This window comes from Danio aesculapii, chromosome 10 (genome assembly GCF_903798145.1).
Source record: "Danio aesculapii chromosome 10, fDanAes4.1, whole genome shotgun sequence".
NCBI lineage: Eukaryota > Metazoa > Chordata > Actinopteri > Cypriniformes > Danionidae > Danio > Danio aesculapii.
In genome coordinates, this window is record NC_079444.1 from 34,824,265 (window position 1) to 34,846,764 (window position 22,500).

General features: G+C 38.1%; 1 protein-coding gene across 1 annotated transcript; it reads right to left on the reverse strand.

Moving 5' to 3' along the window:
* Nucleotides 1-5,802: 5,802 nt before the first annotated feature.
* On the reverse strand, nt 5,803-21,197 carry pom121 (POM121 transmembrane nucleoporin). Its single transcript, XM_056466387.1, has 13 exons — nt 20,609-21,197; nt 18,407-18,616; nt 18,024-18,188; nt 17,788-17,868; nt 16,699-16,873; nt 16,459-16,550; nt 15,635-15,720; nt 15,407-15,531; nt 15,227-15,326; nt 14,735-15,145; nt 10,858-12,261; nt 7,572-7,682; nt 5,803-6,441 (listed from the first exon to the last, which is right to left on the reverse strand). The coding sequence occupies exons 1-13, from the start codon at nt 21,160-21,162 to the stop codon at nt 6,347-6,349; spliced, it is 3,609 nt and encodes a 1,202-aa protein (XP_056322362.1). The 5' UTR covers nt 21,163-21,197; the 3' UTR covers nt 5,803-6,346.
* Between the last annotated feature and the right edge of the window lie 1,303 nt (nt 21,198-22,500).

The following is a 22,500-nucleotide window of genomic DNA, read 5'->3' on the forward strand; positions in this document are numbered from 1 at the left end:
GTAATACAATAATATATATATATATATATATATATATATATATATATATATATATATATATATATATATATATATATATATATAATTTATTTATTTTTTTAAATTAATTTTCAAATATATCCAATCACACCCTTACCAAAGACAAGTCATTTCACTCGGCGGCCATCTTTGCAACGCCTCTTGGGCAGTATGCATGGGCATTCTGTTTGAATAAGGAAACATCAAATTCTCCAAAACTGCTTGCCAAATTTATGATTGAATTTCATATTAGCAATCACCAATAAAATTAAACAACAACTGGCTCTTTAGTTTCAGTTCCAAACGTTAAAATCACACAAAATCATCAGAAACTCACGTCTGACCTCAGGCCCTCTCCCAGAGTATCGTCAGTTTACAGCGACCTATGATTGGCTCCTGTACTAAAAGGCGGGCTTTATTCGCCATATAGCGATCGATGATTGGCTCCTGTACACGAGGCGGGCTTTATTCGCCACATTGACCGTTACACTTTCCCCATTCAAAACTGTATCAGTGACATCTCCTGTATTCTTTACCCTTACCAAGAATTTAACAAAACATAGCTGTCAATTACTTCAGTCTACAGTAATAATAATAATTTAATAATAAAAGATTTAGGTCAGGTCAGTTTCCTAAGCAGTAAATAATGGAGAACTTTTAAGCAAATGTTACTGAAGGGAAAGTAATTAAATGCTATTTTTAAATAAGTTTTATTGAGATGGACTGTTGGTGATTGAATAGGTGTTAATGGCCATATTGTTCAGCTACACATGAACAAAGAAAAATTAAGACCTGTTAAAATATTTAAGACATACAACACATTTCAGTAAATTTTTGATTTTTTTAAGGCCTAAAATTTTGTTTTTGAGATTTAAGACCCCATAGATACCCTGGGTATTAGTCCTGCATTGAACACAATCAGTAAAATCCACAGCAAGTCAACTTTAGTACTTACCTTCAAGCTATTCTGGTAATTATCTTCTCAAGACCAACAGTGTCTTGAACTCAATTTACTTTAATTTGAAACTGAACCCTGCTGGAAAATCTAGCTTAAACCAGCCTTGGCTGGTTGGCTGGTTTTAGCTGGTTGACCAGCCTGGTTTTAGAGGAGTTTTGGCCATTTCCAAACTGATTTCCAGCCATTTCCTGCCTGGTCTTAGCTGGTCAGGCTGGAAAATGACCAGCTAAAACCAGCTTGACCAGCCTGGTTTAAGCTGGACATAGCTGGGCTCCCAGCCTGGCTAGGCTGATCAAGCTGGTTTTAGCTGGTCATTTTCCAGCCTGACCAGCAAAGACCAGGCTAGAAATCAGCATGGAAATGGCCAAAACCCCTCTAAAACCAGCCAACCAGCCTAGGCTGGTTTAAGCTGTTTTTTTTCAGTAGGGAAACTAGCTACTTGTTGATAATCTTTACAGTCATTAGTGATAATACGTTACAAAAACTAACTTTTTGCGCGAATCCAGCTTTGTCTGACTGGCATCTAATTTCCAGAAATGGCCGATATTAGTCATAGAACTGTCTTGAAATCAGTTTACTTTAATTTGAAACCGAATCTTGTGAAGTTGTTACAAAATCAAATTCAAAAAAATTCAACAAATTCAAACTCAACAAATGAATTCAACTGAGCATTCGCTTTGTTTGACTGACGTACGAGTCGCTGCAGATTTCAGCATATAAAAAGCATCTTATTTTCCAGAAATGTCCGATATTAGTCATGCACTGAACACAATCAATGAGTGCAATTAAAACCCACAGCAAGTCGACTTTACTACACACCAAGTTGTTCTGATAGGAAATTATCTTCACTAAGCCAACATTACAAGTGTCTTGAAAATGCATTACAAAAACTAACTTTTGGCACGAATTTAACTAAGCGCGCACTTTGTTTGACTGACAAGTCGCACCACATTTCAGCATATTTTACAGATATTTTTTAGTCCTATTTCCAGAAATCGGCAATATTAGTCATGCACTGAACACAATCAATGAGTGCAATTAAAATCCACAGCAAGTCGACTTTACTACTTACCCTTAAGTATTGAACTCAGTTTACTTTAATTTAAAACTAATACTAGCTGCGTGTGGTGAAATGCATTACAAAAACTAACTTCTGGCCAAATTCAACTGAGCACCCGCTTTGTTTGACTGACGTACAAGTCGCACATTTCAGCATATAAAAAGCACATCTTATTTCCAGAAATGTCCAATATTAGTTATGCATTGAACAATCAATGAGTGCAATTAAAATCCACAGCAAGTCGACTGTACCACTTACCTTCTAGCTATTCTAAAAGAAGTTATATTCTCAAGGCCAACATTACAAGTGTCTTGAATTCAATTTACTTTAATTTGAAACTGAAACTAGCCATGAGTGGTGAAAATGCTTACAAAACTAAATTGGCACGAAATTGTCCAACTGAGTATGCGCTTTGCTTGACTAACGTACAAGTCGCAGCATCTACTTTAAAACTAGATTAAAGACACATCTGTTTGCATTAGCATACACAAAACACAAATGCTTTTGAAATCCTCTAAAGGATTGTTAGTCTGCATTATGTTGGGCAACCGGAGCTGGGAACACATCCCAAAAGACATCATAACTTGAACGCCATCTGCGCTTTTGTTTTTTTTTTTATTCCAGAGGTTTCTATAATCCTGGACCAGGCTGTATCCTGCGCAGCTGCTATGGTGGTCATGGAGGAGTGGAGAGCATGAGACTGATTCCTGTAAGACCCCAGTGGCAGATTGATTAGCATTGATCCTCAAGGGCCAGCCTGTCCACCAGCCGGTGACCACTCCTACAATAACAATGGACTTGACGCATTTCCTGTTTTACATTTTAAATCTCCATGAGAGTCCAAAAAGTTCTTATCTTATGAGAGTCCAAAAAGTTCCACATGTTTATAAATAATGTTACGACATGAAGTTATGATTGAATCGCCTCTTGTTAAAGTTATGAACTAGTTTGACAACAAGCAGGAAATGTTCATGGGCCAATAACATCCCCACATTGAAATGTCCGATATTAGTCATGCATTGAACACAGTCAATGAGTGCAATTAAAATCCACAGCAAGTCGACTTTACATTTTTATTCAAAACCAGCATGTCATTATCAGAGCATTCAAGCGGACACAACACAGTCCTCGTGTGTCGCTTCATTCAGAACTGCACTCACGCTTCGAGGGTTATCGGGAAATGGTCATTTTTACACACAAACTGTGAGCATTCACTTAACAGAAACACCTGAAAAACATACAACTACGTACAACAGCTCTCAAACAGTCACAGCTTGAGAAATCCAGCTCTCAACACGCATCTCATTATTTCCAAATATACTTGTATTTGGTACGGCTTTCTAATAAACCGAAAGCCCGCGCCTCATGCCTCTTTACATCTGTCTGGGCATGAGGATACTCCAAAAAGGATTCATTATTAAACATTATGCTGTTAGAATCCAGATAAGGAATGCCATGCATGGCCACAACCCAAAACATTTAACAGTCCCGGGTTCAGTGATTTTCTTCAGGTCGAATAATATTAAGGGATATGATAAAAGTCTAAAATCAATGCTGCTTTTGTGCTTCCATGTTTTTTTGTGCATTGAAATACTAATTAAATCCAGTGTTGATAGTGAATATAAAACAATAACTAAATCATACTCCAAGGGATACTTCACCCAAATATTACAGATTTCAGATTACAGGTTTCATTTTCCTCCATTAAAAGAACACTGAAATTATTTTAAGGCTCATTGTAGAACTCAGCAAGAGTTAAACGGTTTGAGTTTTATAATTTTTTAATCCATTCAGTTTATATTGGTGTCTAACGGGAGCCCTTTTAGCTTACCTTAGCATAGATCATTAAATCCGATTAGACCATTAGAATCACTCTTAAAAATGACCAGAGTTTAGGTAATTTTCCTATTTAAAGCTTCACTTTCTATAGTTTCATTGTGTACTAAGACCGACTGACGATAAAACTTTGGTATTTTCTAAGTCGATATGGCTAGGAACAATATACTTTAGTTTCAGCGTAATAATCAAGGAACTTTGTTACCATGGCTGTAGCAGATGCAATATATCGCAGTGCCTTAAAATGAAAGACTTCCATGTATTTCGGTTCAAATAGATATGGCTCTGGATCTGCACCAAAGTAAATATGTTCTGAATTGCCTCTCGCAAATGTATGTATTGGTGCAGGATTTTCAAGTGCTGCATAAAAACATTGCACCTGTTGTGGCTGTGGTCTGGCAACAAAGTTACTAAACTTACAACTTTTCATTTACCATTAGTCCTAGTACACAACGTAACTACAGAAAAGTCAGGGTTTAAATAGGAAAATTTAAACTCTGGTTATTTTTAAGAGAGATGTTAACGGTCTAATCCGATTTAATGATCTATGCTAAGCTAAAAGTGCTCCTGTCAAACAAGAATATAAACTGAATGGATTAAAAAAAATTGATAGAACTCAATTGTTTAACTGTAGGAGACTTGTAAAATGAAACTATTTTTAAAAAGTGTTCCTTAATGGAGTGTTTCTTCATTCGAATAAAAATTTGTAATGAAGCCTTGATGATTCAAGCAAGTCAACAGCTACCACCAGCAATTTGATAGTCCAAATACATCAGTTTCTTGCAAAGAATACATAAGAGTTCAATATATCATTGAGCTTCAGGAATTTGATTTGTCTTGATTTTGAATACTTGCATTTTATCAATCACCAAGGACCTGATAAGTCTTTATGTCTTGCTTATAAAAAGTGTGATTATATTAATAGCAAATGTAATTTTTGTGGTGAACCATCCCTTTAATAGACCTGAGAATTGTGTTAAGACTCAAACTCAGTGTATCGGCGGTCCACATACTGCCTTGACTCCATTTCCCAACAGATACTGATTCAGGAACATTCTTAAGACATGCCGTTTCAACTGCAGGTGGAATATTTGCTATATCTTGGCATTTTAAAACATCACAAGCATGCACAAACCATAGGATTCATACAAAGCCAGGAATGGTTCATACAGAATTCGGTAATAATGGTATACATGCACAAAAAAACTAAATAAAAGTTAAATATAAATAAGCAATAAACCCTCTCTATGTTAAATCAAATCTGAATGTGCAGAAGCAAAATCATTTTAAACCAACATTCAGTCAGACAAACTCATTCTATACGCTCCTGAAGGTCACGTTTGATGGGGGCACTTTTTAATCTTATTTTTTTGCACTTGCTTGAATTCAACACCTACTCAAATGTTCATCCGCAAAACCCATTTTCATCCAAAATTGCAGAGATTGAAATCGGACTTTTGGTCAGTAATCAAAAATAAGTGAAGTGAGATTTTCTTTGAAGTCATCCAAACGCTCCTGCGCATCATTATGAAAAAAACAGACATCCATGTCTCAAGAGTACAAATCCGACATCATTCAAAATATGTAACCATAAGCGAAACGCACTAAGGCACACAGAGCAGAGCAATGAAATGCGGAGGAAAAGAAAATGAAGGAAAACAATCAAATAAGAGCTACATCCGGTGCCTGATGGAAGATGTTTTGGATCAATGTCTGCGATAAGTGCCGACTTTAATTATGCAGAGTAAATCAACTCAACAGGAACACAGATGCACGTTTAATATGGAGAGGTAGTAAAACGGCCATGGTGTGACGGGAAAAATAAGCCTGTTGCATTTAAAAACACCAGCTTTGGCTTGAAAATCCAACGTATGCAGGAAAACTTAGAGGATCTTTGTGTAAATGCAGAAATGTGCAGGAAAAAGTGGTGTACAATTAAGATAGTTTATTATGCAGCTCACTCAAAGAAAATTGCTCTAAATGAAACATTAAAATATTCACGTTTTGAAGGCTTAACAAAATGGACGATTCTGCTAAGCATGATGGAAAAGCATGAAACACCTACGTTAACAAACAAAAAAGGGTGTATTTACCGGATTTAAAATAAAGAGCATCTGATTACGACCAAAAAAAAAGCTCCTTTTCTTCCGAAAGGCCTGGACTGAAATCCAGATTTTGAAAGTCTTATTTTTTTCTCTTTCAAGTATAATTCACTCCCGTTTGCCATCCTTCCCTAACACCAGACGTCCTCATCAGACTCCATTAGTGAGGTCATGATGAGTTTCGGTTGGCGAGAGATTGGGCTAAAATTCTACACCCCACAAGCCTTGATCCTACAAGCCTGACCAGCCCTGGCAGTCTGAGGGTTGTAGAGATGAGGTCTGTGTTTGGACCAGCAGCAGAGTCGGGACAGTCGGAGGAGTAACAGAGTCCAAACGACAAAAAAGACAGGGGTCGGACTCACTTCAGCCGTGTTACTTCTTCCGCGGGTGCTGCCTGCGTGCTTGTAATCGACGAGCCCCAGAGGTTTTGGAGCCCGTCCCGATAGAGAAGCTGGCTGGTGAAGCACCTGTAATTAAAAAAATAAAGAAAATACTGAAGCATATAATAGTTTTGCGATTAGGCCTACACAGTATATAGTTTCAGCATCAATATCACAATGTACGCATCCACAATAGTCACATCACAGGATCTGCAATGTTGAGTTGGAATATATATATATACACTCACCGGCCCCTTTATAAGGTGCACATGCTTGCTAACACGTATTTCTAATCAGCCAATCACATGGCATCAATTCAATGCGTTTAGGCATGTAGACATGGTCAACTGTGGTCATGGTCTTCTCTGAAGGCACAACACGTCAAACAAACCTTGAGGCGGATGGGCCACAGCAACAGAAGACCACACTGGGTGAGTGTATGGTAGGGTCAGAATTTGGCATCAACAACATAAGAGCATGGATCCATCCTGCCTTGTATCAACGGTTGGGGCTGGTGTTGGTGTAATGGTGTGGGGAATAGTTTCTTGGCACACTTTGGGTCCATTAGTACCAATTGAGCATCGTGTCAACGCCACAGCCTACCTGAGTATTGTTGCTGACCATGTCCATCCCTTTATGACTACAGTGTACCCATCTTCTGATGGCTACTTCCAGCAGGATAATGCACCATGCCATAAAGTGTGAATCATCTCAGACTGATTTCTTGAACATAATAATGAGTTCACTGTACTCAAATGGCCTCCACAGTCACCAGAACTCAATCCAATAGAGCACTATTGGGATGTGGTGGAACGGGAGATTCACATCATTAATGTTGAGCCGACAAATCTGCAGCAACTGCGTTATGCTATCATGTCAACATGGACCAAAAGCTCTGAGGAACATTTCCAGTACCGTGTTGAATCTATGCCTATGGTGTACCTAATAAAGTGGTCAGTGAGTGTATAAACAGAACTATTGAATCAGTAAACTAGTTGCAGTGTTATTTTATATTTGATTTTTCAATTTCTGTTCCTGCATAGGATTTGAATACCCTGAAAATGATACCATTTATTTCACTTTTATATTTGTTCAGTTGTATTTATCACAATCAGGATCATCCAAATCAATCTAAAATTAATTATTTCCAAATAGGGCTATTCAAATCATCTGGTGAAATATATAAAAATGATGATAATGTGTGACTGTAAGCTCACCAAATGGTGAAGCACCCAAGCCGCCCATTGCTCCAAATCCTGGTGTTCCAGGGCTGCCGAACGGCATGGACATTCCTGCAGACGCCTGGCCAAAAGCAGGAGTTGATGTTCCTGGGACACACAAGCAGGATGCGTTATGAACACTTAAATTCATTGAAGGCATATTTCAACTAAAAAAAAAAAAATGAATTCTATACTTGTTCCAAACCTGTTTGAGTTTCTTCCTTCTGTTGAACACAAAGGATGACATTCTGAAGAAAGCTAAAAACCTGTAAACACTGACTTTTATAGTATTTGTTTATCCTACTGTGGAAGTCAATAATTTCAGCTTTCTTCAAAATATCATCCTTTGTGTTTAAAAGAAAGAAACTTATATACATTCAAATACATTTTCAATTTATGCAAACTATTCCTTTAGCATAGATTATAAAACATCAAGTGTTAAATTTATCCAATAACCAATTTTACTGCAAAAAAAATAAAAGAACAGTTCTGGTGCAACTTACCAATATTTTTCAATATTCAATATTTTCAAATAAAATGCATATGTCAATTTAGTATTTCTTAGTATTCACTATTGAGATATTTTTTTAAGTCATACAAACTTTTAGATATTATATATATGTTATATATTGTTCAAATATATACTTGTATACAGTTTTTATTATCATTTATAATAGTTCTTAAAACAACAAAAAAATGAGCAAGATGCGTTTTCAAAATAGGTTACCAGCAGCCCCAAATAAAATAAAAAATTAGAAACTTTACCTTTATTCCTCAAATCATCTTCTATGCAGAGCCAAAAACTAATAAAGAAATAAACTAAAAGACCAATTAAGTATTTAAAAACTGAAGTATAGAAAATAGAAGTTACAGTAGCGTTCGATATAAACAATTCTAAAAGATTTTAACCAATTTTAAGTGAGTTTAGCAGAAAGTGGGAAATGATGCCCTACATGAACGCTCATCTCTCACATTGAACAACATGTCACTTGGTAATTTTAACTCATTTTATAGACCAAAGCTGCTTTGGAACAATACAATTATTAAACTGATACCTTGTGTGAGGATAAAGGAGGATATTAGTGCAAATACAGTAAAGAGCAGGTGGAAAAGCACTGCAAAGTCATCACTGGTAGTTTTGAAAGCAATTAACAGCAAACAAGTTTTAACATGCTTGACAAAATCTGACAATACAGGCAATGGATGAGTCAAGCATGTACATAAGGGAGGAAAACGACACCCGATAATCAAGATCAAAGAGAACGGGTACAGGAACTGCAGGTGTTACACTAAATAACAAGAGCAGACAAGAGCTGGATAACAACGTTGTGAACTTACCACACATTACCAGATTACAAAATGTGTCATCAAAAAGCTAAACACTCAAATACTTTATGACATGGGGTGAAATAATTTGACATTTTACATAAAGTGGGTTTTAAATAATTAAATGCTTCTGGTTGGCAATTTGGTAGACCTTATGCCTTTAAAGATGGAGGAAAAATACATTTATAACAATCAGTGTTTAACGAGGCTTCACCAGAAAAATTTAAACTGTCATCATTTACTCACATTTGACTTGTGCCATTTCAGTTTGAGTGTTTTGTTCTCCAGCACAAAATGAGATTTAATGAAAAATGCTTGTAACCTGTAACGATTGACTTCAGTAGTAGGAAAACAAATATTATGGAAGTCAATCTTTACAGGTTTCCCGCATTTTTCATTGCACTTTCCACAAACGGGTATAAAACAAATGAAATGTGAGTAAATGGCAGCAGAATTTTCAGTTCTGGGTGAACTTTAATTGTAATTATTAAATAGACTACTTTATTATTTCTGTCTTGTTTAAGATTTTTGTTGTTATATGCAGTAGTTACTCTAAATGACACATTAGCTATGTTTCGATCCACATATTTTTATGCAGATTTTGGATATTCGCATAAAAATGGATTATGGAAATGCCAAGATGCATATAAATGTAAAAAATGCACATGAAATAAAATGCGCATAACTGTGTAGGATAAACTTTTTATTTGATTAAAAAAATATGCACAAACTACGATGGAAAAACTTTTACCGAACAAATTCCAGTATGAGCATTAAAATGGGTCATGTGATTTTATTATAAGAGATCATGTGATGATAAAAATGAGTGTGAATGGACAAACCAGCAGGCAAACCACATATTAAAACATCTAAAATGTTGTTTTAGTCATTCTAAAATGCCTTGACCATTTCAGTATTAGTGTTATTATATTAATAATTATCTCCAGATTTATCTCAAGAGGGCTTTCGCTTTTCTCACGCCACCACGCGTTCATTGTGTTGGCATTTCCCTTCAGAGGCGCAAGTGATTTATTAAATGAAGAAAAGATTGACGCAGCTTCTCCTACTGCAGCAAATTCAGTTATTAATGTTGATATTTGGCACCAATTAATCAGGAAATTACGATTTTGTACTCTTTGACTTATTGGATGGAAACGCTGCTTTATTTGCACATCTTTTATGTGATGTTTCAGTTTTGTGCATAAATTTAATTAGCATCTTTAGATGGAAACATAGCTAATAACTTGAAGACGTAATTAAAAAAATGGTAAAACATGAATACCCCTTTAACAAGCCTAGTTTATGCAGCATCTAGCACACAAGTTGTATCTTGAGTAGGAAAAATGCTATATACATATAAAATGTATTATTTTTGGGGCTGCACAATACATCATTTTAGCATCGATATCGCAATATGTGTACATGCAATATTCACATCGCAGGATCTATAATGTAGAGTCAGGATAACAATTGACCAGGTACAATTGTGGAGTCATTTCAGTTTAACCATAAAAACATGACAGTTAATTAGTTGTGCGTGTTTTAAGGCACCGCGTTGACCATCGCAAAAGAGCTTATAATTGCATTCAATGAGATTAAACTATTGCAGCTCATGAAAAGACCAGTATTGCTATGCAAAATAATAAGTTATATGTCTATATCATGTGTGCAATATCAGACATCACCCGTGAAAACAGCAAAGCTATTATTGTTAACTCAGTTCATCTCATTCATGTCAAGCAGTGAGTGCAGGCGCATGCAGATTTTTTTTAAATGTTGGTTTTGATTACTGTTGATTTTAAATGCAATAAATCTGTTAATATAAAACTTGTAGTAACGGTGATCATAATTGTTGGTGTGCGCCTAAATTTTGGCTGGTGCGCCTACATTTTTCAAGTTAGGAGCACCCTTGCTATCAAGAAAAAAGGGTTAATTTCGAACCCTGAAAAGGACTTACCAAAAGCAGGCTTGCTGTCAGTGTTATTGGCTCCAAAGGAAAACCCTTGGGGTTGAGCTGCAGGCGCAGGGCTTCCAAACGGTGTTGATGAAAGTGACGCCCCAAAGTTAAACCCTCCAGAGGCAGGAGGAGCCGGAGTACTTGGTGCAGTGTTCTGATTGGCTGTTGGTGCCCCTCCAAAGGTGAATGTAGGTGCTGGGGCTGGTGCAGGGGCAGCAGTCTGTGTGGTCGCCCCAAAGACAGGTGTTGCAGAAGGTGTGGTGGTGTTTCCGAAAGAAAAGCCGGATGACGCTCCACCAAATGTAGGCTGACTATTAGTCCCAAATGCAGATGCTGATGTGCTGGCAGCGGCGCCGAATGCGAACGGTGCTGCACCGCTGCTTGCGCCGGCGGCTCCAAATGCGAAAGGCTTTGGAGCAGCAGGGGCCTGCGGTGTGGATCCTGGGAAAGCGGATGATGTGGTGAAAGTCGAGCTTCCAAATGTAGTTTGCGTTGTGGGCGCTTCTGAGGACGTGGTGGCATTGCTGGTCACACCGAATCCACCAAATGGAGTTGTTGTGGAGTTCTGGTTCGTGGACTGCTGGCCAAATGTGAACGTGTTTTGGGCCTGAGGTGCGGTAGCTGGTTTTGCTGCACCAAACTGAAAAGCGGAATTAGCGCTACCAACGCTAGCAGTGTTGGTGTTCAGTGCAGGTGTTGCCGTAGTAGTTGATGTGGCTCCAAACTGGAACGTGGGGTTTGTGGCAGGAGCAGATGTGGTTGGTGTGGACCATTTACCAAACAGAGACTGGGAGGGAGTCTGTGTGGCCGGGGCAGAAGAAGAGGGCACTGTCGTTGACTGGGTATTGGTTAATCCACCAAATAATGTCGCACTGCTCTGTGAGACAGGAGCAGCAGGGGTTGATGTCATCGGTGTGGTGGTCTGCCCAAATGCACCAATGCCACTGATTGTGGTGCTGCCAAATAAAGGCTTGAAGGTGGGTTGGGTGGGTTTGATCTCGGGTGTTGAAGCAGGGGTGGTGCTTGCTGCACTGAAGATGGGCTTAAACCCAGATGAGAGAGGGTTGCTAATGCTGTTGACTGATGCAACTGTGTTTGTAGGTGCAGCAACTGTAGATTTGGGAGGCTCAGATGCAGGTGTGGCCACAGGTTTGATCAAACTGAACAGGCTGCCGCCTCCACCCAGCGATGGGATGGTTGATGGGGGTTGAAGAGGTTGTGCCAGGATCTGAGCAAAGGCGGAGGGCATGGAGGTTGCTGGTTTGGAAGCAGGTGTTGATATGGAGGATGGGGCAGAGAATGAGGATTGCAGAGCAGTGGGACCTGATTCAGACTTGACAACTCCACTGCTTGGGATTATGGAGGGAGCAGGTGCAGAAAGACTGGATACAGGCACTGCTGGAGCTGAATACAGAAGAACATAAACATGATCAAGTATACAACATCAATATTATCCATTTTAAGTAATTATCTAAAATACTGTTCAAAGCAATCTTTCAAAAAAAAATTACACCTCTTTAACAGCAAACGTGATTAATGCATCCTAAACACAGATTTCTTTCATTAAAAAAAAAAAAAAATTATATATATATATATATTTATTAATAAGAAATGTATTTTGTAATAATAATAATAATAATAATAATAAATGTAATAATAATGAATACAGCACTGGTGAGTGTGACCATTTTCTACTGAGTGGTACGGTTCAGTATAATCCTATACTAGGGCTTTGAAATTGTATCAAAATCGCGATTTGAACATGCGTAATTTCTAAATCACCTAACAGCAAGATTTTCCAGCAGTATGCCATTTAAACCAATCATAATGCAGCGCGCCTAAACAGAGCACAGGTAGAGAGCCTGAGACTGATTCCTGTGAGACTCCAGGGACCGCTGAGTCTTCGCTGACGTCCTGCGTTTTCCAGCGCCTAGACTGCAGCTATGCCCAAGATGTTTTGTCATATGAGAAATGGTGTCCAACTGAGCCAGGTTTCCCCCGAGGTTTTTTCCTTCACTTTCACCCATTGGTGAAGGTTTTTTTTTTTTTTTAATTCACCGCTGTGGCCACTGGCTTACATAGTTCAGGACTTGTAGAGCTGCGCATCGATGGATTACTCTTCAGTATTTGGACTCTCAGCAGTAAATATTAAAACACATCGAACTGAACTGATCTAAACTGAACTTAAAGTCAGAAAACTTGACTGACTGTTTCAATTCACTTTAATCTTCTATGTGAAACTGCTTTGACACAATCTACATTGTAAAAGCACTATACAAATAAAGATTAATTGAATAGTAGACCGAGCAGGATGACAAACAGCCTGCATAAACAGGGATGATGAGTTCAGCACAGGAGGACTTGGTGCCAAAAAAAAAAAAGTCAACATCTGTGGAGTAGGATTACTTTGGATACAGGAAGGCTGATGTAATCACAGAATCAGGTAATTTGTAAGACCTGTTAGTCTTATATCGCATGTGAAAATCGCGTGGCACATCGCTTCCTTCAACATTGAACAGGCTTTGCGCTCACGCTCCTCGTTTTGTTGTTGCTCGACGACCATCAACCATGTTTGGGTGTTCTGTGTTTATCTGAGGCAATCAGTCTACCGAAATGTGTATATTCCATTAAAAAAGTATAAAGCTGATCGGTCAGTTCTTGTTACGCGACTCGCGGTGCACTTGCAGCATTCTGAAAGTAGAGAAGTTTTCAACTGAGTGCACATGGAATACGCGCACGTCACTCCCAATATGCGTGCAAGCCCAACACCTCCATTGGAATTAATGTACTTGTGCGCTAGGCATGGGCTGGTATAAGATTCTGACGGTATGATAACCTTGGATAAAAATATCACAGTATTGTGATTACTACTCCAAAATAAGTTCATTTTAAAATGTCTGGGTAAAAAACAACAACTGACATGTGGTCAAACAGAATATCAAAGCCTTACTTGTGTTTGACGGTGCGAGCACACACACACACACACATTAGTGTATTTGTTTGTTTAGCCATATGTCTGTTCTAGAGACAATTTGTTACACCATTACTAGGTGATTTTTATTTTTTTTGCCTTTTGTCTGTTTTAGAGACATGTTACAACCTTTAATAAAGATCTAATTATTTTCCTTTGGAAATATGTTTCAGAATCACACTGTAAAATGTCTGTGTCAAAATCGCAATATTGTTCAAGAAAATCGTGATAGGTTGGGAGGCCAAAATGTTGCAATCGAAGTAGTGATTGACGTTATTCTTATGTGAGGTCAAAAGCCATAGGGGTCATTCACATGTTGGGTCTTTTGGTGATTTATTGCAAGTCATTCCTCCTTCTGGTACTTTTATGAAATGGTCCCGAAAAAGTGGTAGTTTGTCATTTTGGTAAGATTCAAAACATCGGACTTTGGGAATGGAACCAAAAATGGAACCAAAACTTTGAAACCATAAATGTTTTTTTTTTTTAATAAAGTAACAGTAGGACTTTTTATATCAGATAACTCGCATTCAAGCACATTCAAGGCAGCATAAGGACAAATGTAATTCATTGTTAGTATTATTGTCATCATCGTCGTCATTAATATATTATAATTATTAGACATTCATTTAGGAATTATTGAACAAATATCAATAAGTCATTACAGAATTAGATAGTTGTTTCTGGTTTTTGTTAGTCCTGATTAATGCTGTTTTCAAATAAAATAAATCCCTTAATATATCATTTGCAGTGGTGCTCATTCATTTTTGGTGGGTGCTCCTACATTTCTTCTGGTGCTCATAAATATATTTGAAGGTTGGAGTGCCTGTTTTACAAAGTATAAAAGTAAATTTTGAGCCTTGCTGTAGTTAATATATTTTAAACGTAAAAACACAGTGCAATAAATACCTGCAGTGCTAGTGCCCATCAGAGTCGGAGCACTGAGTAGAGGATTATTCTTCATGTTTTTCAGAGACTCCAGCAGGGGGTTTGAAATGCTGGTAGCTGGTGCAGTTGGAACAGTTGTGGCAGCTGTTAGCGATGCGATAGTGATGGCGGGGGATGAGATGAGGGTTAGAGGTGCAGTACTGGCTGTGCTGGACGCAGTGACGGTGAGGTCAATAGTTGGAGCAGGAGTTGTAGTAATAACTGTTGTGATCTCAGGCTTAGGTGTGGAGAGAGAAAGCAGAGAGGGAGCAGCGCTCACAGCAGGTGCCGTCCCAGATGTGGAGGTTGGAGCTGGCTGAGAGAACAGGGATAAAGTGGGAGCTGAAACTGGGGCAGGAGCGGGTTCAGATGCTGGAGGAGGGATCTCTGGCTCTGGAAAATAAACAGATTTAGCCATAAGCATTTTATTTTGTTGAAACTCCAACCATTTAAACTGGATTCAAAAGATCTCACCAGGCTCCTCCAGGACTTTCTGTATCTTGCTAAGAGCGGCTTTCTTCTCCATATCTAGATCTTTCACTGTGATCGTATATCCAACCTCAGGAGGTGGTGGCTGCAGACACAATTACAGTGATAAATAACCGTAATGCAAAAGTGTCACGAATGTTAATCTAAAGCAGCTTTGATCCTTACCAAAGAAATCCGATCTCCTCTGTTTGTGGTGACCAGCTGAATTTTGCGTTTACGTTTGCCACCGCTGCTTCCAGAGTCTGACGTCGATGTCGCAACAGGTGCCTCGGATTTTGGGGTAAGTTTAGCTAGCATAAACAAAAATAAAAAATTAAGCCTTTGTAGTATTATAGAGGGAAAAAAAGTGAATTATACTATTATATTATAGACTTGTTCAATTTTCTCCCTCACTTGTTTTTGGAGAAGGGTCAGGATCAGCTGCCACCTTATCCATTTTAGCGAAGGATGTTGAACTTGGTGAGGTAGCATCTTCCTCCCTACAGAGTTTAACAATAGTTTATCAATTAGAGTAGTTATGTGCTCACATTTTAGATCGACGCCAAACTTTTTAAAAAGTTTTTATTGCAGAGATACAATTCACAGCATCAGTAGACATGTCACTTTTACAGCTTTTCCCATTTAAATTCCCCATTCAGGGATCAAAGAGGAAACTCGAATTTCTTCATAACAGTGACAGAACAATACATCTCTTTTCCTTATTTTACATCATCCTTATCAAAACTATTTACAAAACAAAGAGGAAAAAAAAAAAGGGGGGGGGGGGTATTAACAGTACAAATAAATTTTAGATTCTATAGAAAAAAAGACATTAGTTTGAATGGGAGTAATGTACTCAATCCATTTAAACCACAGGTCAACAAATGTATCTTTTTGGTTGTGCACACTATATTTAATTTTCTCTATAATGACTATATTTTACAAAACATCAATTAAATCTTGTATTTGTGGTGGACTAGGTTTATGCCGGCATCTAGTAATGGCTTTTTACTTGAAGCAAGGATGACTCTATACATACATTTGTTTTTTCTTTTTAAGAAATCTATTGACAGCATACCCAAATAAAGTACCTCAAAGCTGAAATCAACTGGAGTATTTAAGATATTTTCTAAAATGCCATGTAATCCTTTCCAAAAACTTTTAATATTAGGACATTCCCAAAATATGTGAAAATGGCCAAATTTTTGGAATAATATTATAGATCTAAAGACAGATACCTTGCTTTCTTTGCAGCTCGCTCTGGAGTCTGACACCGAGATCCTCCTGGGCTTGTGAAGGGAGAAAGACTGAGACTGGATGCTGCTCGTCTCTGGAAATACAAAATCAAGGGAACTGTATGACGGAATTCAAAACAGCATCAATATGTTCTTAAATTGACAATTACAATATTTCTTGTTACATTTTCTGAAATTTACATCAACTTTTCATAGCTTTCCTATAAGGATAAAAGTGGATACCTGTGGATAACCCTGGGAGGAGCTGTAAGAACTGCGAATGGGATTTCGAACAGATCCAGGTACACCACTGGGAACAGGAGCACCACTTATAGAGCTGACAGAGGAGGTGCGAGACCGCTTCATGATGGACTCTTCTATGAGAGAAGAGTTCATCCCTCTCTTCAGACTGCCAGGCCTGAGAAGGACACACAATCAGAAATAATGAATCTCAATGACTCTGTAAAACCTGGTATTAGGGTCACAAGTGGAAGGTAGGTGTAAATAAGACCCAACACCCCCTAACCACATGCAAAAATGCATTACATTTTGTGGTTTTATCATCATAAGAAAAATCATGCGGTTAAATTCGCTCACCTACTATGGGCCTTAGGGATGTCAAAATTAATTGTTTTTTGGTGCACTGCGATGCAGACGCGGATAATTCGGTATCGGTTTAGTAATAATCATAACCGGTTATTTATCTCATATGCGCTATGTCGCCGTAGGTTACTATGGCGAGGGAGGCGAGCGCGAGTGTTTACAATGCCCCAACTACTTAAAAACACAGAAACTGTGCACAATTTCACTGCGTGTGTGTTTGTGTGTGTCTTTCACTGACACTGAACAGCAGAAGCCCCTATTTCACTGCGATTGAGAGAATCATTTGACCGGCTGCGTGACTTTTCCTCTTCTCTCGGCTGTTACAGCGATACATATGGATACAGACACGAGCGCGTGAGTTTTCTCCACTGTGTCTATCATGGATCAGCAGTAATCGCAGCTGTAGTGTTGCCAGATGTAGCTGACTGGTTCCAAGCCAAAAACTACCCAAAACCCGCCGAAATGCCTATCCAAATCTGCACAATCTGGCAACACTGCACCGCTGCCGTTTATCAGTGTCACTCATTGGTGAACAGCACCTGTGAAGTAAAATATAAAATTGTGTATGGAAAGCATCGTCAATGCACCAAGACACCGAACTGAACCGAATCGATGGCATGATAATCGTAACCGAACCGAAAGACCGGTGTACCTCTAATGGACCTACTGACCTAACACATGACAACATTGAATATGGCAGATTTAATTGGTAGAAAAAGCGTCACCTACTTTGGCACAAGCTGAGATGGAGCTCCATTTGCAAGAAGTGGCTCAAACGCTGACTGAGAACTTCCACTGCTGTCATGACGCCTAATGAAACCAAGAAAATTTGGTGACGTTCAAAAACGAAATGCAATTTCCTAGATACGTTCAACATGACAAGCTAGAAGTTTGACTCTAAAAGGACAGAATGACAAATGGAATTAAACTGACTTCCATTTGCTCACTTTCTGTCCATCTCATACCTCCTTTTGCTCTTCTGCCCAGAGGAAGCACTCTTGTCCTCCTCATCAACCTCTCTCTTCCTGCTCTCTCTGAGCACGCTGAGGACAGCCTCTCTGGAGCAGGGGTCAGTCTGTGCTCCAATCCCAGGAGATGTGACAGCCCCAGGGGAGTTCAGGTGATTAAAGCTAAAAATAAAATAAAATGTAGCATTTACGTATTAGCAAAGAATGTTTTTTCCACAACCCATGCAGTAAAATTTAGCAGTAATCATATAAGCTATGGTTAGGATTTAAGGAGATTATTAATTGTAACAATTAACAATTGTTACTAATTTGTAATTGTACAATTACCAATTGTAATGCCAGTGTGTTAAATCCACTAGAGAGACTTTGAAGTGACTTACAATGATGACCGGGTGGAGTCTGGTCTGGCGATCTTCACCGTGACTGGACTGTGAACAGTAGGTGAATTGCGTTGGGTGAGGATATTTTTCTTACGGTACCCATCCCATTTTGCAGGTGGCATGACTCCAATGGGAGATGTGCCTGTCTGTTGAAGGGGGTAATGTCTCTGGGGGGTGATGGTGAACCGGCTCACAGTGCCTGCAGGGTCCCTGATTACATTGAGACATTAACAGGTTCATTGTTTTTTTTTTTAAAGAGCTTTAACTAAAGAGCAATACCATGCAAATGTCAACCTTGCCATGAAAAAATTAAGTTTTCACCAAAACAGCAAAACTTTCAAATCTTTTTGTGTATTCTTGTATTGTACAGTACTGTTGAAATACTCAAAAATGTCTGTCTCAATGTTTTGAAACAATTATTTTTGATTTACTAAAATCACACAAGTGCCAACTTCACATCGAGCTTTTTCCTCATAAATGCAAAATAAAATAAAATCAATCAGTTTTGTTCTATACAGACAACTCTAATCCTTTTGATTTGCATCATTTCTTTAGGGTTGTGCAGTTTAATTCCCAGAATTTCGAAAAAGTATGTTGTAGACTGTCAACTCGCTATCTTTTTGGTCACATCCATAACACATGTTTATTTTCTTCATTTAAAATATAAAAAATGTTTACAGATTGACATTTTTCTAATGCCATAACTCTGTGTAGTCGTTTTGAAAAATATATAGAGATGTTTCAAAATAATGTTAACATATACTTTTTTCTGTGCATTTATTTATTCTTTGAGTTTACACTGCAAATGTCACATCCATAACGGTAGAATTGCTGTCAGACAGAAAGCTAAATCCTCCATGCTATGTATATGACTGACATTTTACATATGTAAATACATATACACATACAGTTAAAGTCAGAATTAAATATCTAGAAATATCTAGTCAAATATTATTTACTGTCATTATGGCAATGATAAAATAAATCAGAAATGAGTTATTAAAACTATTATTTTTAGAAATGTGTTGAAACAAATCTCTCCATTAAACAGAAATTGGGTAAAAATAAGCAGGAGGCTAATAATTCTGACTCCAACTGTATATAAAAATGAGAAAAATCTCAATTTTGCTGTCCAAAATAAATCCATTATCAATAAAACAAAGGTGTAACCAATGCAAACAACGGTTCTGCATTAAGGCTTCAAATAAACTGTGAAGATAATGTCAAAATACGGGTGAAATAATGTTCCACTGTCATTCAGTGAATACATTTCTGTAAAAAATTAATCCAACATACTCTGACCCGCGCTTGTGTTAAAATATATAAAAGCATTTTACATAACATTAAACATTTTTGTTAAGAACTTGCTAAAACAATTATGCTGCAAAATAAGTAGTTAGCAATTTATTTATTTGGACAAAAAGGCAGTTTAATGACATCAAATAATTTGTGCTAAAGTTGGCATTTTAGGACTTTTCTGTAAACCAAAGTTACACTGACTGAACAGTATTTTAGTGGGCGTCTTTGATAAATCAAAGTAAAAAGTAACTTTTTGCTAAAAAAAAAAAAAGGTGGAAAATATATAACTGCACAATACATTTGTTTTGATGATTGAAATGCATTTTTAGACTTATAGAGGTTTAACAAAATATACTACACTAATTATTTTTCATTTAACAAATTACAAAGTCTAGAATAGAATATTAAATGTTTTGGACTGCAATAGCCTTTGTACACAAAAGGCCTTCTGAAATAGTAATGTATTAATAATTATCTAAACATAATACTTTAACAATACTGACAAACTCTTAAAACGGGACTTCACGATAGAAACCAATTCTTTAAGCAGAGCGTTCAAAGTATAAGCAGTCATAAGACAAAACGCGACACACGTGCGATCATCAAGCTGTCAAAAAAGGCACATTTATGCCATGTGGGACTCTCTGTGCAACCCTACACGTGCGGTGTCGGGCGTCCAGACCGCTGTAGGAGGAGCAGTGCGCCTGACCAGCTCCAGGAACTCCCACATTTTCAAATCATGGAGGGAAATGTGGGACAACTTACATGTAACAACAACATGATGCGAGGCTGACTGACGCCAAATGCTTTATATTATTACAGTGTACGACAGGAAGATTTGATTACTCTTTTTAAAAGTTGAGAACTGAGAGAAAGTGCCAAGACAAAGCTTTTAGTGTTTACCCGAATGACAGTCTTCTGTTAGGTGTGTGAACGGCATTATTGGGTCGGGCGAGTCTCTCCCGGAGCTGATCTCTGGGGTGCATGAAAGCCCCCGATCCCCCGGCGGGCCTCACCGCGGCGGAGGGGCTTTCTTCGGGTTTGGCGAGGTAACTTCCCATGAGTATATCCCGAGGGCTGAACACGGACTCACTGAGCGCGTGCTCTCTTCTATAATACGAGCCCGCAAAGTGTCTATCGCTGGGTGACGCGAAAGAGTTTCTAGCATCACTTTTGCGTATCTTGTTTCTGCCGGAGGCCGGGACTCCGCTCAAAGTCCTGCCCGGTAACCAGCGCAGTAGAGCCGGCGGGACGCTCAGGCCACGGCGTGGATTGAGGCCTAGTCTCTCGAAAAGCTGTAACTCCTCCGCTTTGTGAAAATAAACGACACAAGACACGACACAGATAAAAAGTATGTACAAATAAGCTGGTATGTAGCTCAACACGAGTAAAAGAAGAAAGAGAGTGAAGACCACAGCGGAGAAAACGACTAGCCGCCGCTTATCTTCTGGAGACATGGCGGCACCGCGCCGCCGAGGGAAGATATCCCATAATTCCCTGCGCCCGCGCGCGTTGTTTACGTCTCGAGGTTGTTCGTGACTGCACGGCACGCGTGAACAGTGCAGGGGTTTTACCGCCCACTAGTGTTGTAACACCACACCAGCGCTATTTTTATTTTACAATTTTCTCAGTCGCTTTGGTGCATTTCTCACAACACTATTTACATTTGCACAATAGTTGATGCATTTCTCAAAACAATTAGTAATTTGTCCCCATCATAGTAGCAGTTTCTCATTCCTTCCAACAAAATGCAAATGCTTTTGGACATGCATCAATTTTTGTCATACAACTCTCTGCTGTTTTAGAACATTATCATTTGCTCATGTCATGTCAGTCAAAATTAAATAAACTGCTGAATAGTCATTCCATATAAAACTAATAGTCCTCATTTCATTACTTGAGTCTTTACATGCAAAAATATTGAAGTAGTTGCCAAAATCTGTGGAACAAATTTTATTTAAAAAAATTAAATCCTCTTTTTCCTGAAAATGTCTTCTAAATTGAACAATTTGATGAATGATTTACAGACGTATGTATGTTGTAGATTCAGTTCCAGTATGTACTGTAATATTGTTGTTTACAGTCATGCACAGCTCTACCCAAAGGAAGTTTATGTTTGTTGTAAATTCTTTTGCACAATGATGTGAATAAATTAGAATTGCAAAGAGCAAATGCAGTAAAAATGTGAAACATCCATATTCAGTGTCTTGTACTCAGATACCACACTAAATGCAGTGATGTCTAACTTTACTGTAGTTTTCAAATGGCTGTGCAAACAGTATCTAGTGGTGACTTGAGCATTTTTTAGGAAGTGTCACCAAAATCTGACCTTTTTTGCATTGGATAAAATGTACAGAGTAAACTGTCATAATGAAAACATGACAAAGCCATTTGACTATCTTGTTCATAAACAATGGTGTCAGGACTTTTCATTTTGATGACACTGACACATTCATTGATGTCAATACTTGCTTTTGAGGAATGAGCTCTCAATTTTGAGCAAGTGACACGCTTTTGCAGGTTATCAATTAGGATTTGCAGTTTGTACTAATTGTTTTGAGAAATGCATTAACTGTTGTGCAAATGTAAATAGTGTTGTGAGAAATACACCAAAGTGACTGAGAAAAACTATAATAGATAGACAGACGGACAGACAGATAGACAGACAGAACCTCCAAATATATGTTAAAAATAAAAATAACCAACCAGAGCAATTGTTTAAACAACACACTTAAGGTCAGATCACAATGAGACACAGTAGATAAAAATGTAATGGCTCTATAATTCTGAAGGTG

Coding starts and splice junctions, on each gene's coding strand:
- pom121 (XM_056466387.1), bottom strand. CDS start 21,162: ATGTCTCCAGAAGATAAGCGGCGGCTAGTCGTTTTCTCCGCTGTGGTC. Junction 17,869..18,023: donor GGGCAGAAGAGCAAAAGGAG/GTATGAGATGGA, acceptor TGGTTTCATTAG/GCGTCATGACAGCAGTGGAA. Junction 16,874..17,787: donor CCATCTCAGCTTGTGCCAAA/GTAGGTGACGCT, acceptor TGTCCTTCTCAG/GCCTGGCAGTCTGAAGAGAG.